Source organism: Erythrolamprus reginae, chromosome 3, assembly GCF_031021105.1.
Source record: "Erythrolamprus reginae isolate rEryReg1 chromosome 3, rEryReg1.hap1, whole genome shotgun sequence".
NCBI classification, from domain to species: domain Eukaryota; kingdom Metazoa; phylum Chordata; class Lepidosauria; order Squamata; family Dipsadidae; genus Erythrolamprus; species Erythrolamprus reginae.
Window position 1 is genome coordinate 2,548,434 of NC_091952.1, and position 13,192 is coordinate 2,561,625.

Consider the following 13,192-nt stretch of genomic DNA (forward strand, 5'->3'; position numbering starts at 1 on the left):
GGGGAGGGGAACGGAGGGGAGGGGAAAGGAGGGGAGGGGAGGGGAACGGAGGGGAGGGGAACGGAGGAGAGGGGAGGGGAGGGGAGGGGAGGGGAGGGGAGGGGAGGGGAGGGGAGGGGAGGGGAGGGGGAGGGGAGGGAGGGGAGGGGAGGGGAGGGGAGGGGAGGGGAGGGGAACGGAGGGGAACGGAGGGGAACGGAGGGGAACGGAGGGGAACGGAGGGGAACGGAGGGGAACGGAGGGGAACGGAGGGGAACGGAGGGGAACGGAGGGGAGGGGAACGGAGGGGAGGGGAACGGAGGGGAGGGGAACGGAGGGGAGGGGAACGGAGGGGAGGGGAACGGAGGAGAGGGGAGGGGAGGGGAGGGGAGGGGAGGGGAGGGGAGGGGAGGGGAGGGGAGGGGAGGGGAGGGGAGGGGAGGGGAGGGGAGGGGAGGGGAGGGGAGGGGAGGGGAGGGGAGGGGAGGGAGGGGAGGGGAGGGGAGGGGAGGGGAGGGGAGGGGAGGGGAGGGGAGGGGAGGGGAGGGGAGGGGAGGGGAGGGGAGGGGAGGGGAGGGGAGGGGAGGAATGTGCAGAAACAAAAAAAAGTACTGAAAATTAGTTTTTCAAAATGGTGCCATGCACAGAGCAGGAAAGACAGCACCAGAGCTGTCGTGTGCAACTTGCACAATTGGCAGGCCACTACCGTACCAGGGCACACCGGTCAGAACCCACCTCTGACGTGGACGTTGTACTCACAGAGAGCCACCAATGCTCACGCGGATCCCGCTAATCACTTCCGCTCCTCGGAGTCCTGGCACATAGATCAACTTGTGTGGTGTGATCTCCACATCCGCAACATTAAGCCTGAAGAGAGAAGATGACAGTCGGGGAGATTGAACTGTGAATGTTGGTCTGAGAATGAAACGAAGGAAGATCTACGTCTCTAGGAGATTAAGCCGACACCGTTTGTACACGGCCGAGCCTCAAGCCCATTGGGGCTTGGCTGATACATTGACCATAACCTCTGGCTCACTCCCATTCAATGAAGCATAGATTCCCTGGTGCTGTGAGAGTCCATATCCAGTCCCTCATGTTCTCCACATATTTTATTTATTTATTTATTAATCAGATTTGTATGCCGCCCCTCTCCACAGACTCGGGGTCGCTCACAGCAATAATAATACAATGTAAACAAATCTAATATTTAAGTTAATTTAAAACCCCAATTTAGAAACCAATCATACATACAGACATACCATGCATGAATTTTATAAGCCTAGGGGGAGGGAAAGTATCAATTCCCCCATGCCTGACAACAGAGGTGGGTTTTAAGGAGCTTACAAAAGGCTAGGAAGGTGGGGGTAACTCTGATATCTGGGGAGAGTTGGTTCCAAAGGGTCGGGGGCCGCCACAGAGAAGGCTCTTCCCCTGGGTCCCGCCAAACAACATTGTTTAGTTGACAGGACAACATTGTTTAGTTGACGGGACCCGGAGAAGGCCAACTCTGTGGGACCTAACTGGTCGCTGGGATTCGTGCGTCAGAAGGCGGTCCCTGAGATATTCTGGTCCGGTGCCATGAAGGGCTTTATAGGTCATAACCAACACTTTGAATTGTGACCGGAAATTGATCGGCAACCAATGCAGACTGCGGAGTGATGGTGTGACATGGGCGTATTTAGGAAAGCCCATGATTGCTCTCGCAGCTGCATTCTGCACGATCTGAAGTTTCCGAACACTTTTCAAAGGTAGCCCCATGTAGAGAGCGTTACAGTAGTCGAGCCTCGAGGTGATGAGGGCATGAGTGACTGTGAGCAGTGACTCCCGGTCCAAATAGGGCTGCAACTGGTGCACCAAGCGAACCTGGGCAAACGCCCCCCGCGCCACAGCTGAAAGACATTTCTCTAATGTGTGCTGTGGATTGAGGAGGACACCCAAGTTGTGGACCCTCTCTGAGGGTGTTAATGGATGGACAGATGGAATTGTCCTTGGGAGGCAAGACCCATAGCCACTCCATCTTATCAGGGTTGAGTTTGAGTCTGTTGACACCCATCCAGACCCCAAGAGCCTCCAGGCAGCGGCACATCACTTCCACTGCTTCGCTGACTGGACAAGGGGTGGAGATGTAAAGCTGGGTATCATCTGCATATTGATGATACCTCACCCCATGCCCTTGGATGATCTCACCCAGTGGTTTCATGTAGATATTAAATAGCAGGGGGGAGAGGACCGACCCCTGAGGCACCCCACAAGGGAGTAACCTAGAGGTTGACCTCTGATCCCCCACTAACACCGACTGCGACCGACCGGAGAGGTAGAACCACTGAAGAACAGTGCCTCCCACTCCCAACCCCTCCAGCCGGCGCAGAAGGATACCATTGTCGATGGTATCGAAAGCCGCTGAGAGGTCAAGAAGCACCAGGACAGAGGATAAACCCCTGTCCCGGCCCCGCCAGAGATCATCCATCAACGCGACCAAAGCAGTTTCCGTGCTGTAGCCGGGCCTGAATCCAGACTGCTGAGGGCCTAGATAATCGGCTTCTTCCAAGGACCGCTGGAGTTGGAGCGCCACCACCTTCTCAACAACCTTCCCCATAACTAGAGTCTCTTGCTCATTTTCAGAGACCATCTCTGATCTTCTTCCTATTTAACAGACTAACAAGAGTTGGAAGGGAGCTTGGAGGTCCCCCCTATATCCAATGATGGCAACCCTATGGCACGTATGCCACAGGTGGCACATGGAGCCATATTGAAGGGCATGTGAGACTTTGCCCTATGTCAGCTCCAGCTGATTTCCAGCCTGGGGGGAGGCCCTTTTGCCCTCTGGAGGCTTCAGGGAAGCTACCCGGAGGCCCTGCGGTGCAAAAAACAGCACAACGGTAAGCAGGGAGTGTGTTTTCTGAACTTCCAGTTTGTCCATTGTGCTGTTTTTTAATGTCGTAGGTTTCAGTGAGGTCCATGTGCATTGGTTGCTCTTCTCTGCACTCTTTCTGGAGTCTCAACATCATTTTTACGTCATGGTGACCAAAACTGGGCCCAGGTGTGGTCTCACTAGTGCGATATAGAGCAGTCTTGTTTGATTGATTGATTGATTGATTGATTGATTGATTGATTGATTGATTGATTGATTGATTGATTGACTGATTTTTATGCCGCCCTTCTCCTTAGAGTCAGGGCGGCTTACAACGTGTTAGCAATAGCACTTTTTAACAGAGCCAGCATATTGCCCCCACAATCCAGGTCCTCCTTTGACCCACCTCAGAAGTATGGAAGGCTGAGTCAACCTTGAGCTGGTGGCGAGATTTGAACCGCTGACCTACAAATCTACAGTCAGCTTCAGTGGCCTACAGTACAGCATTCTACCTGTTGCGCCACCCCAGCTCTTCTAACTCATCCTGGGATGCCTTCCTACGTTTAACCCAAACGTTCCTCAAAGAGACTTCATGTAAAATATCTCCAGTCTTTTCCCTTCTTGATAACCACCTACTTGTTGATCTTCAACAACCCCAGTGCTCCTGGAAATGGAATATCTGCAAGGGCTGTCTTCTTCAAGAGTCTATGGAGAATCCCATCCACTTTCAGTTGACGGTCCACAACTAGAAGACAATCAGTCCATCCATGAGAAGACGTTTCTGATTCTCCATCCTTAAAGCAGGGCCTTCTCCTCACTTTCCACACGTAGTAAATCCCCAGGGCAAAGGTGAACTATCTTTGGGGTTGAGGGTCATTTGGGGCGTTGACATTAGAAATGTAAATATACTTAAGTATGAATAATATGAACCTGGATACCATCCAACGAAAGCTTTTTGTAAATAGGGGGATAGAATACCCCTGTGTGCTTCGTGTTGTCATTGTTGTGTGTTGTATTGTTATGCTTGTCTAATTTTTTTTTAAGGAGGAAAATGGCTGAGAATCCAATTCCTTACCTGTTTGGTATTTGGGAAAATTCAACATGGAGATGATGCCCGGTTTCTTTCCTTCTGAAATGTTGACCAGGGTCCCAAAAAGGACAAGGCCCAGAATCTTCCACATGGTAACGTGTCCACACCTGTCGTGGAAAAGAAGAATCATTCCTCCAAACACCATTTTCCTACAGTTCATATGCAAGAATGAGGATCCTATTCAGCGGTGGGTTGCTAGCGGTACTGCCCAGTTCAGTGAAACTGTAGCGGCAGTGATGGGAGGCTCTGCACATACGAACTGGTAGCAACGGCATTTACAACCCACAACTGATCCTATTTGTTAGGAAGTTGAAGGGTTGGTTGCCAGAACCCTACAAGGCGACCTCAATTGGAAGAATGAGTCTGTGGGGGGGATATTTATTTATTTATTTATTTATCATTTATTTATTTATCATAGAAACATAGAAGACTGACGGCAGAAAAAGACCTCATGGTCCCATCTAGTCTGCCCTTATACTATTTCCTGTGTTTTATCTTAGGATGGATATATGTTTATCCCAGACAGGTTTAAATTCGGTTACTGTGGATTTTCCAACCACGTCTGCTGGAAGTTTGTTCCAAGCATCTACTACTCTTTCAGTGAAATAATATTTCCTCACGTTGCTTTTGATCTTTCCCCCAACTAACTTCAGATTGTGTCCCCTTGTTCTTGTGTTCAGTTTCCTATTAAAAACACTTCCCCCTGAACCTTATTTAACCCTTTAACATATTTAAATGTTTCGATCATGTCCCCCCTTTTCCTTCTGTCCTCCAGACTCTACAGATTGAGTTCATGAAGTCTTTCCTGATACGTTTTATGCTCAAGACCTTCCACCATTCTTGTAGCCCGTCTTTGGACCCGTTCAATTTTGTCAATATCTTTTTGTAGGTGAGGTCTCCAGAACTGGACACAGTATTATTCCAAATGTGGTCTCACCAGCGCTCTATATAAGGGGATCACAATCTCCCTCTTCCTGCTTGTTATACCTCTAGCTATGCAGCCAAGCATCCTACTTGCTTTTCCTACTGCCCGACCACACTGCTCACCCATTTTGAGACTGTTTGTTTGTTTGTTTGTTTATTTAGTCAGTCAGTCAGTCAGTCAGTCAGTCAGTCAGTCAGTTAGTTAGTTAGTTAATCCAATACACAAAGAGGGTTTTGGTGGGTATATATATATATACACACACATAGTAAAATACATGATGAAGGTTATAGAGGAGATACTCATAGTAAAATATATCTAAGAAAGAATAGAAAATAAGATATAGTAATAGAACATATCAATGAAAAAATAGAAGAAAGGCATAGGAGATACAGGAGAGCAATAGGACAGGGGATGGAAGGCACGCTACTGCACTTGTATTCGCCCCTTACTGACCCAGGGTTGAACTGTGGGGTTCGGGGTCTCTTCTGAGCTTGGTGGCTTTCTGGAAATGTTTTTATAACCCAACTAGTGTCACTGGTAGGAAGAACCACTTGTGCACCAACAGAGAGGAAACTTCACACTCCCTTCTAGCATTGATGTTGTCCTCAGTTGGGTAATTAAGCGTCGGCAAGAAAACAAGCTCAGAGAGCACTAAGGACTCAGCAGGCATCATCATCATCCTCTTCCTCCTCTCCAGGAACCCCACTCTCTCATATCATGATGTTCATAGCATGAGAAGAAGGAATAGGGAGGAGGGAGGAGGAGGAGGAGGAAAGAAGATGGAGACAGAAGGAGAAGGATGAAAAAAGGAAGATGGAGACAAGAGGAGGAGAAGGAGAGGGAGGGGGAGGAAGAAGGAAGGAAGATGGAGACAGAAGGAGGAGAAAGAGGAAGAAGGAAGGAGGAGGAGGGAGAGGGGAGAAAGAAGGGGGAAAGAAAAGGAGGAAGAAAAGGCAAAGCAGAAGAAGAGAAGGAGATAAAAAGGATAGGAGAAAGAGGAAAAGTAGAAAGAGAAGGAGGAGAAGGAGGGGAAGGAAAGGTGATAGCTGAAGGAGGAGGGGACTTTCTTTCCTTGACTTTCTAGAAACGTAATTCTCACACAACATCATGCAGGCCTAGCTTTCCTGAAGTTAAGGAAATTCTTAATTTGGGGAAATACATTCCTGAACTCAAGTCCAGCCCAGTGGTGGGCCCAACCCTAAACGGTGGCAGTAATGTAGTGCATAGCCTAGCTCCGGTGGCACCGCTGAGCGTGCATGCGCGTGCACATGGAACCGGCGCTTCCCCAGAACTACCACCTGCCTTCCCCCACCACGAGCCCCTCGCTTGCCTCTTGTGCCAGCTCCCCCCCCCCCACTGCCTGCGCTCATGCTGGCTCCCCCCCACCTCCCATGCTGCTGCCCTTCACCGCCATTAACCCTTTGCTCACCTCTCGCTCCAGCTCCCCTCTACCACCCGCACTGCTGCCTTTTGCCCCGAGAGCAAGAGGTGAGCAAGCGGGCGGTGGGGGGAAGCCACCGTGTGGGGCAAACGGCAGCAATAGGGTAGTGATGGGGCAAATGGCGGTGGGCACTTACCTTTTTGCCCACTTCTGGCTTCTTTTCGCTTCTGCGCATGCGCAGAAGCTAAATCCCACGTGTGCACGCTCGCACACAGGGGTGAAGCAGGGGCGCACTCCCTAGGCCAGGAATGGTAGCCCACCCCTGGTCCAGCCCATCTGGAGTTTAAAACCTCTCAGAGGTGGACAATTGTCCTGAGAAATACCTGGAGCCCCTGTCTAATTCTGTCTTGGTGGAACTTCCTAGGTTGAGAGCCGCCTCCTTGTCCCTCTCCTGCTCTCTTCAGCCTCCTGGAGTTGGTCTTCTATATACGCTCAACCTCTCTCCAAGAATGAGGAAAACCTACGCATATCTCTGTTCTCCCCTGGAGTTTATGAACTATGGAGGGAGGCAGGGGGTGAAATCACTGCAGAAGATAACCGAGGAATGAGCCTTTTCTTGACTAACCATTTCTTCCCTCAACTCTTGAAGTCAGTCCTAAAGAGGGCTATCCAAGGTTTATCAAACATTGTGAACTTGGGTTTTCTAGACAACCCCATCCTGCCCGCATTACCTGTGCTTCAACATGTTAAGTCTTGGAATAGTTGAGTTGGAAGTGACCTTGGAGGACTTCCAGTCCATCTCACCTGATAATGCCTGACTTACCTACAAGATATTTGGATTGAGCAACATAGATGGCGTCCTTGGTGCTTTCTGAGCTTGATTGTCTTCTTGCAAACCTTTCATAACCCAATGAGATTCTACCCATACTTCTAGAACTGATGATGCTCCTCATTTGAACCTCTGCAAGAAAACAACCAGGCGCAGAGAGCACCAAGGAAAGTTATCTTCCTCCTCCTCCTCCTTCTCCTGTCAAACCTCCCTCCCTTCTAGCATTGATGGAATTCCTTGTTTGTTTGTTTGTTTGTTTGTTTGTTTATTTATTTATTTATTGCTAGAGTTGAAAGGGACCATGAAGTTCAACCCCCTGCCCAAGCAGGAACCCTATAGCACAGCAGTCAAGTGGCAGTTCAATCTTCTCTTAAAAATGTCCAGAGTGTTGGAGTTCACAACGTCCGCTGGTAGGTTGTTCCATTGGTTGATCACTCTGACCGTCAGGAAGTTCTTCCTTTTTTCCAGGTTGAATCTCTCCTTGGTCAGCTTCCAACCGTTCCTCGTCCGGCCCTCTGGTGTCCTGAAGAATAAAGTGATCCCCTCCTCTCTGTGACATTCCCTCGTATACTTGTAGACTGCTATCATGTCCGCTCTGGCCCTCCTTTTCTCTAGGCTATCCATCTAGGCTATTTGAACCTCTAAAAGAAAACAACCAGGTGCAGAAAGTACCAAGGATCTCACAATCTTTCTTCTCCTCCTTCTCCTTCACCTTCACCTTCTCCTCCTTTTCCTCCTCCTCCTTCTCTTCCACACAACCCCCATTCACTTCTAGCACTGATATTGTTTCTGAATTGTCATGAACACAATTCAGCAGAGTTCCTGGTAACAGCCTGGAATAAGCCCTCAGCTGGGGCTCTGGACTAGATTGCGCCTTTGTGACCTCTCTGTGGCAGTATACCCAGGAAGGCTCCTTGGTTCACCCAGGAGCTCCAGGGGATGAAATGCCAGAAGAGACGTCTGGAGCAGCACTGGAGGGCAGTAAATCTAGATCTGACCAGACACTGTTAAGATCTTTTATTAAGACTTATCTAGTGGCGACAAAATGTTCGCATCTTTCCGCCTTGATTGCATCCATGGAATGTCGCCGAGCCACCCTGTTTAGGGTGACTTGCTCCCTTCTAGATACAGGAGGGAGTGGGAGAGCCCCTACAGGGTGGAGCTGGGGAGTTTAATCAGTTTCTTGCAGATAAAGTCGCTCAGATTTGGACAGACCTGGACTCTAACTGGGCAGTATTGACAGAGGTGACTAGGGCAATCTTAGTCCGACTGTATGGGACAAATTTGATCTGGCGACACCTGATGAAGTGGACAAGGCCATGGGAGCTGTGAGCTCCACCACCTGTGTTGTGGTTAGCTCTGGCCCAGCTCCTTCCCCAAGGAATGTGCAGGTGGATGTGGGGGAGACATCCACATGCCGCAGGCCTGTTTTGCTCCTGATGGAATCTGCCGATGAAGCCTCCTCTGACCAAGGAAGCATGAGTGACAGGGAAGAGGGGAGTGTGGCAGACAGCCCAGGAGGAGATCAATCATCTGTATCATTCTTGGATTCTGAACAAGAATTAATGACACATCCACGCATGCGGAGAGTGATGCATAGGAGACAACAACTGAAGGATTATTACAAGAGAAAATGAGGCCACCTGTGGTTGGTTGGGGCTCCAGTAATTAGGGCTGCTGCTATAAATAGCAGTATGTGGGTTTGGCCGTTGTGAAAGAGTCTCTGATCGCAGTTCTTCAGGAATCCTGTGTTGCTGTTTTCTGGACTTTGTTTGTTGATTTTTCACGCCTTTGAAACCAAAGCAGAGCAACGTGTGTGTGTGTGTCTCACTTCATTGGAAGAAGAAGGGGTGTGAAGTTTCTTCACAGCTGCTAGCTCAGTACTTAATGACTGCTTAAGGGAAATTGTACAGACTACCCAGTTGTTTTGGGAAGAGTGTTCTTTGCAATACAAAAAGAGTGCTTAGTTTATTTTGACTTTTGTGATAAAGAACATTGTTTTGAATTTTCAAATGTGTGTGTCTGAAATTTGTACCCTTGAATTTTCAGGAGGCTCCTACCAGGGAGCCCGGCAGAACAACCTGTTTATTGGACAGAGGTCCCTCCTGGCTGGTGTCAGCCAGCAGGGAGTTGACACGAGACTGGATCCAGGCAGTAACCAATGCTTCATTGATTCAAGGCTCCTTTCCACCCCCATTAAAGGTCTCACCAGCACTCTATATAAGGGGATCACAATCTCCCTCTTCCTGCTTGTTATACCTCTAGCTATGCAGCCAAGCATCCTACTTGCTTTTCCTACCGCCCGACCACACTGCTCACCCATTTTGAGACTGTCAGAAATCACTTCCCCTAAATCCTTCTCTGCTGAAGTTTTTGCTAATGACTTACATTCTGGTGTTTTCAGCCCCTATAGGCTGTAGCTTCACTAAACAGGATTGTCAGTTTCATCCAACAAGTCTCCAACAGAGTCACTATCTCATTCAACCTTCTTCTCTAACACACAGATCTCAGTCTCCAGCAGGGCAGGAATCTGGTTCGGTCTGTTTTGGAAAAGGCCTTACTCAAGAACAGGGGCAGGAGTGTGCAGGATGCAGAGTTTGGGTTCCTTTACGACATTCACAAAAGCTCAGTGCCAGTATTCGCCTGGCAGTTGTGGATTTTGTGGAACGCTAAAAATGCAAGCATGCATGTTAAAATCCTTGCATAAATTGGTTCACTTCTCAGTACTCATAAAAGAGCTTTCTGGTTTTTTTGTTTTCTTAAACTGGTTCCATAACTAGATGGAGCAACTCCACCAAAGGTGTAATTGACAGAAGCATAAATAAAGGACGTGTCTTCGCTTGGAAATGTTGTAAATAGACAGGCAAAGTTGATTTAGGGGTCCTTGGTGCTCTCTGAGCTTGGTTCTTTTTATATATATACAAAACTTGTCATATGACCTTGATTCGATCCCATAATTAGCAGCACTACCAGATTTTAGCTTTGTTCCCTCGGCCCTCCGTCTGGTAAACTAACAAGATTTGTTTTTCTCACCACAAATGACTGTATAAATAGACTGTTTCTCTGTGTTGTATAACCTATGTGGGTACATATGCATAATTTTGCATTGATTTATTGATTTATTTCACTTGTCACATTTATGGAGTGTAAAATTGGAGGTGGTGCATGCATTGAAATTTCATTTTTAATTTATGCCAATTAGTCTACATTCAAAGTGAAAATAAATTTATTATATTCTGTATCCTATTCTATTCCATTCCATTCCATTCCCTATTCTATTCTATTCTAGTTCCAAGTTGCTTCTCTTCTTCTTTAGTTTCCACCCATTACTTCTTGTCCTAGTACTCTCTGAGACTGGTTATCTTCTTGCTGACTTTCCATGACCAACTATGGAGCAATATTATTGCTAGAAAGGAATGGGGGTTGTGGGGAAGAGGGAGGAGGAGGAGTGTGAGGTCCTTGGTATTCTCTGCACCTAGTTTTTTTGCAGAGGTTCAAATGAGGAACATCATCAGTTCTAGAAGGATGGGAAGAATCTAGTTGGGTCCTGAATGGTCTGCAAGAAGACAACCAAGCTCAGAAAGCACCAAGGACGGCATATTTATTTTTATTTATTTTTATTTATTGTTAGAGTTGAAAGGGACCGTGCAGGTCATCAAGTCCAACCCCCATGCCTGAGCAGAAATCCTAAAGCACCCCAGCCAAATGGCAGTCCAATCTCCTCTTGAAAATGTCCAAAGTTGGGGAGTCCACAACCTCCGCTGGCAGGCTGTTCCACTGGTTGATCGCTCTCACTGTCAGGAAATTCTTTCTTATCTCCAGGTTGAATCTTTCCTTGGTCAGTTTCCAACCGTTATTCCTCGTCCAGCCCTCTGGTGCCCTGGAAAACAGTGTGTCCCCCTCCTCTCTGTGGCAACCCCTCATATACCTGTATACAGCTATCATGTCCCCCCTAGCCCTTCTTTTCTCTAGGCTATCCATGCCCAGTTCCAGCAATCTCTCTTTGTAAGTCTTGGTTTCAAGTCCCCTAATCATTTTGGTTGCTCTTTTCTGCACCTTCTCCAGAGTTTCAATGTCTCTTTTGAAGTGGGGTGACCAGAACTGGATGCAATACTCCATATATGTTGCTGGATCCAAGCAAGTTGTACGTAAGTCAGGCATTATCAGGAGAGATGGACTACAAGACTTCCAAGGTCACTTCCAGCTCTGTTATTCTGAGACTTAAGATGTTGAAGCACAGGTAATGCGGGCAGGATGGGATTGTCTAGATAACCCAAGTTCACAATGTTTGATAAACCTTGGATAACCCTCTTTAGGATTGACTTGAAGAGTTGAGGGAAGAAATGGTTAGTCAAGAAAAGGTTCATTCCTCGGTTATCTTCTGCAGTGATTTCACCCCCTGCCTCCCTCCCTCCATAGTTCATAAACTCCAGGGGAGACCAGAGATATGCGTAGGTTTTCCTCATTCTTGAAGAGAGGTTGAGGGTATAAAGAAGGCCAACTCCAGGCAGCTGAGACAGACAAGGAGGCAGCTCTCAACTTTGGAAGGTCCATCAAGTTCATTAGACGACAGGGGCTCCAGGTATTTCTCAGGACAATTGTCCACGTCTGGGAGGTTTTAAAATCCTGATGGGCTGGACTGAAGGTCCGCAATACGTTTCCCCAAATTAGGACGTTCCTTAACTTCAGGAAAGCTAAGCCAGCATGCAGCTGTGTGAGAATTAAATTCTTAGGAAGTCAAGGAAATAAAATCCCTTCCTCCTTCATCCATTGCCTTTCTCTCCTCTTTCTCCTTTTCCTCTTTCACCTATCCTTTTTTCACCTCCTTCCCTCCTTGCCTTTTCTTTTTCCTTCTCTTTTCCCCTTAATGTTTTCCCCTCTCCTCCTCCTCCTCCTCCTTCTCTTGTCTCCATCTTCCATTTCCCATTCATCTCCTGCTCCTGCTCCTGCTCCTGCTCCTGCTCTTGCTCCTCCTCCTCCTCCTCCTATTTTGTATTTTGTTTGCAAATATTGCCATCCAAATCCTCAATGTGTGAGTATGCAGGGCTGTTTTGAGGTTTTAATTGTGTATGTGCATGTATGTTTGTGTGTGCTTGGTGCTTTCTGGACTTGGTTGATTTCTTGCAGATGTTTCATCAGCCAACTTGGGTCCATGTTCTTTTTAATATGTTTGTGAGTGACATAGGGGAAGGTTTGGTAGGGAAGGTTTGCCTATTTGCCAATGACTCTAAAGTGTGCAATAAAGTGTGATATTCCTGGAGGCGTCTGTAATATGGTAAATGATTTAGCTTTACTAGATAAATGGTCAAAGCAATGGAAACTGCAGTTTAATGTTTCCAAATGTAAAATAATGCACTTGGGGAAAAGGAATCCTCAATCTGAGTATTGTATTGGCAGTTCTGTGTTAGCAAAAACTTCAGAAGAGAAGGATTTAGGGGTAGTGATTTCTGACAGTCTCAAAATGGGTAAGTGCTATGAGGGAGTGTGGTTTGCAGAGAGGAGGAGGAGACCTGTGGGTTCCTTGGTGCTCTGAGCTTGGTGGATTTCTTGCAGACATTTCATGACCCAACTATGGAATATCATTGGTGCTATGAGGGTGTGGGATTCCTGGAGAGGAGGGAGAGGTGGAGATGGAGCAGGAGGAGGAGGAAAAACCTGAAACTGTATTAAAATATTTAAAAGTCAGGGGAAAATCATGTTTAAAAAAAGGATCGCACTGCCTGGTAGAGTCAAGTAAAAATGAGCATAACTGTAGCAACAACTTGCTTCCTCAGCTACTGATATTTCTCCATGGCTGAGCCGTTTGGTATGATGCCATCTATGACTGCTGCCTTAACTAGATTGCAAGTTACAGGGAAATGTCAGGGAAGGAAGGAAGGAAGGAAGGAGAAGGAGGAGGAGGACTTGTTGAGTCTTTATTTTTATTATTTATTTTATTTATTGGACTTTTATGCCATCCCTCTCTGAGGACTCAGGGTGGCTCACAACATACAATAAAACAATGCATAACATTTTGGGTAGAATTAGTTGAATAGATAATCTAAAACTAAAAACCCTAAAAAACCCAGTCATTATCATTCAATCATTTTCTCTCAGTGTATTCTTCGGCCAGGGGGCAAAAATCTAGTGGCCCCAAG

General features: G+C 47.4%; 1 protein-coding gene across 1 annotated transcript in view; it reads right to left on the reverse strand.

The window, feature by feature from the left end:
* Positions 1–9,378, reverse strand: part of LOC139163468 (BPI fold-containing family B member 3-like) — a 30,581-nt gene extending 21,203 nt beyond the window's left edge. The window contains exons 1-6 of the mRNA XM_070744266.1: positions 9,375–9,378; positions 7,728–7,844; positions 7,031–7,187; positions 3,906–4,027; positions 3,467–3,575; positions 739–846 (exon numbers count right to left, since the gene is read on the reverse strand). Of these exons, the coding sequence (XP_070600367.1) occupies positions 739–846; positions 3,467–3,575; positions 3,906–4,027; positions 7,031–7,187; positions 7,728–7,844; positions 9,375–9,378 (617 nt within the window). The remainder of the gene's footprint in view (positions 1–738; positions 847–3,466; positions 3,576–3,905; positions 4,028–7,030; positions 7,188–7,727; positions 7,845–9,374) is intronic.
* Positions 9,379–13,192: the final 3,814 nt, after the last annotated feature.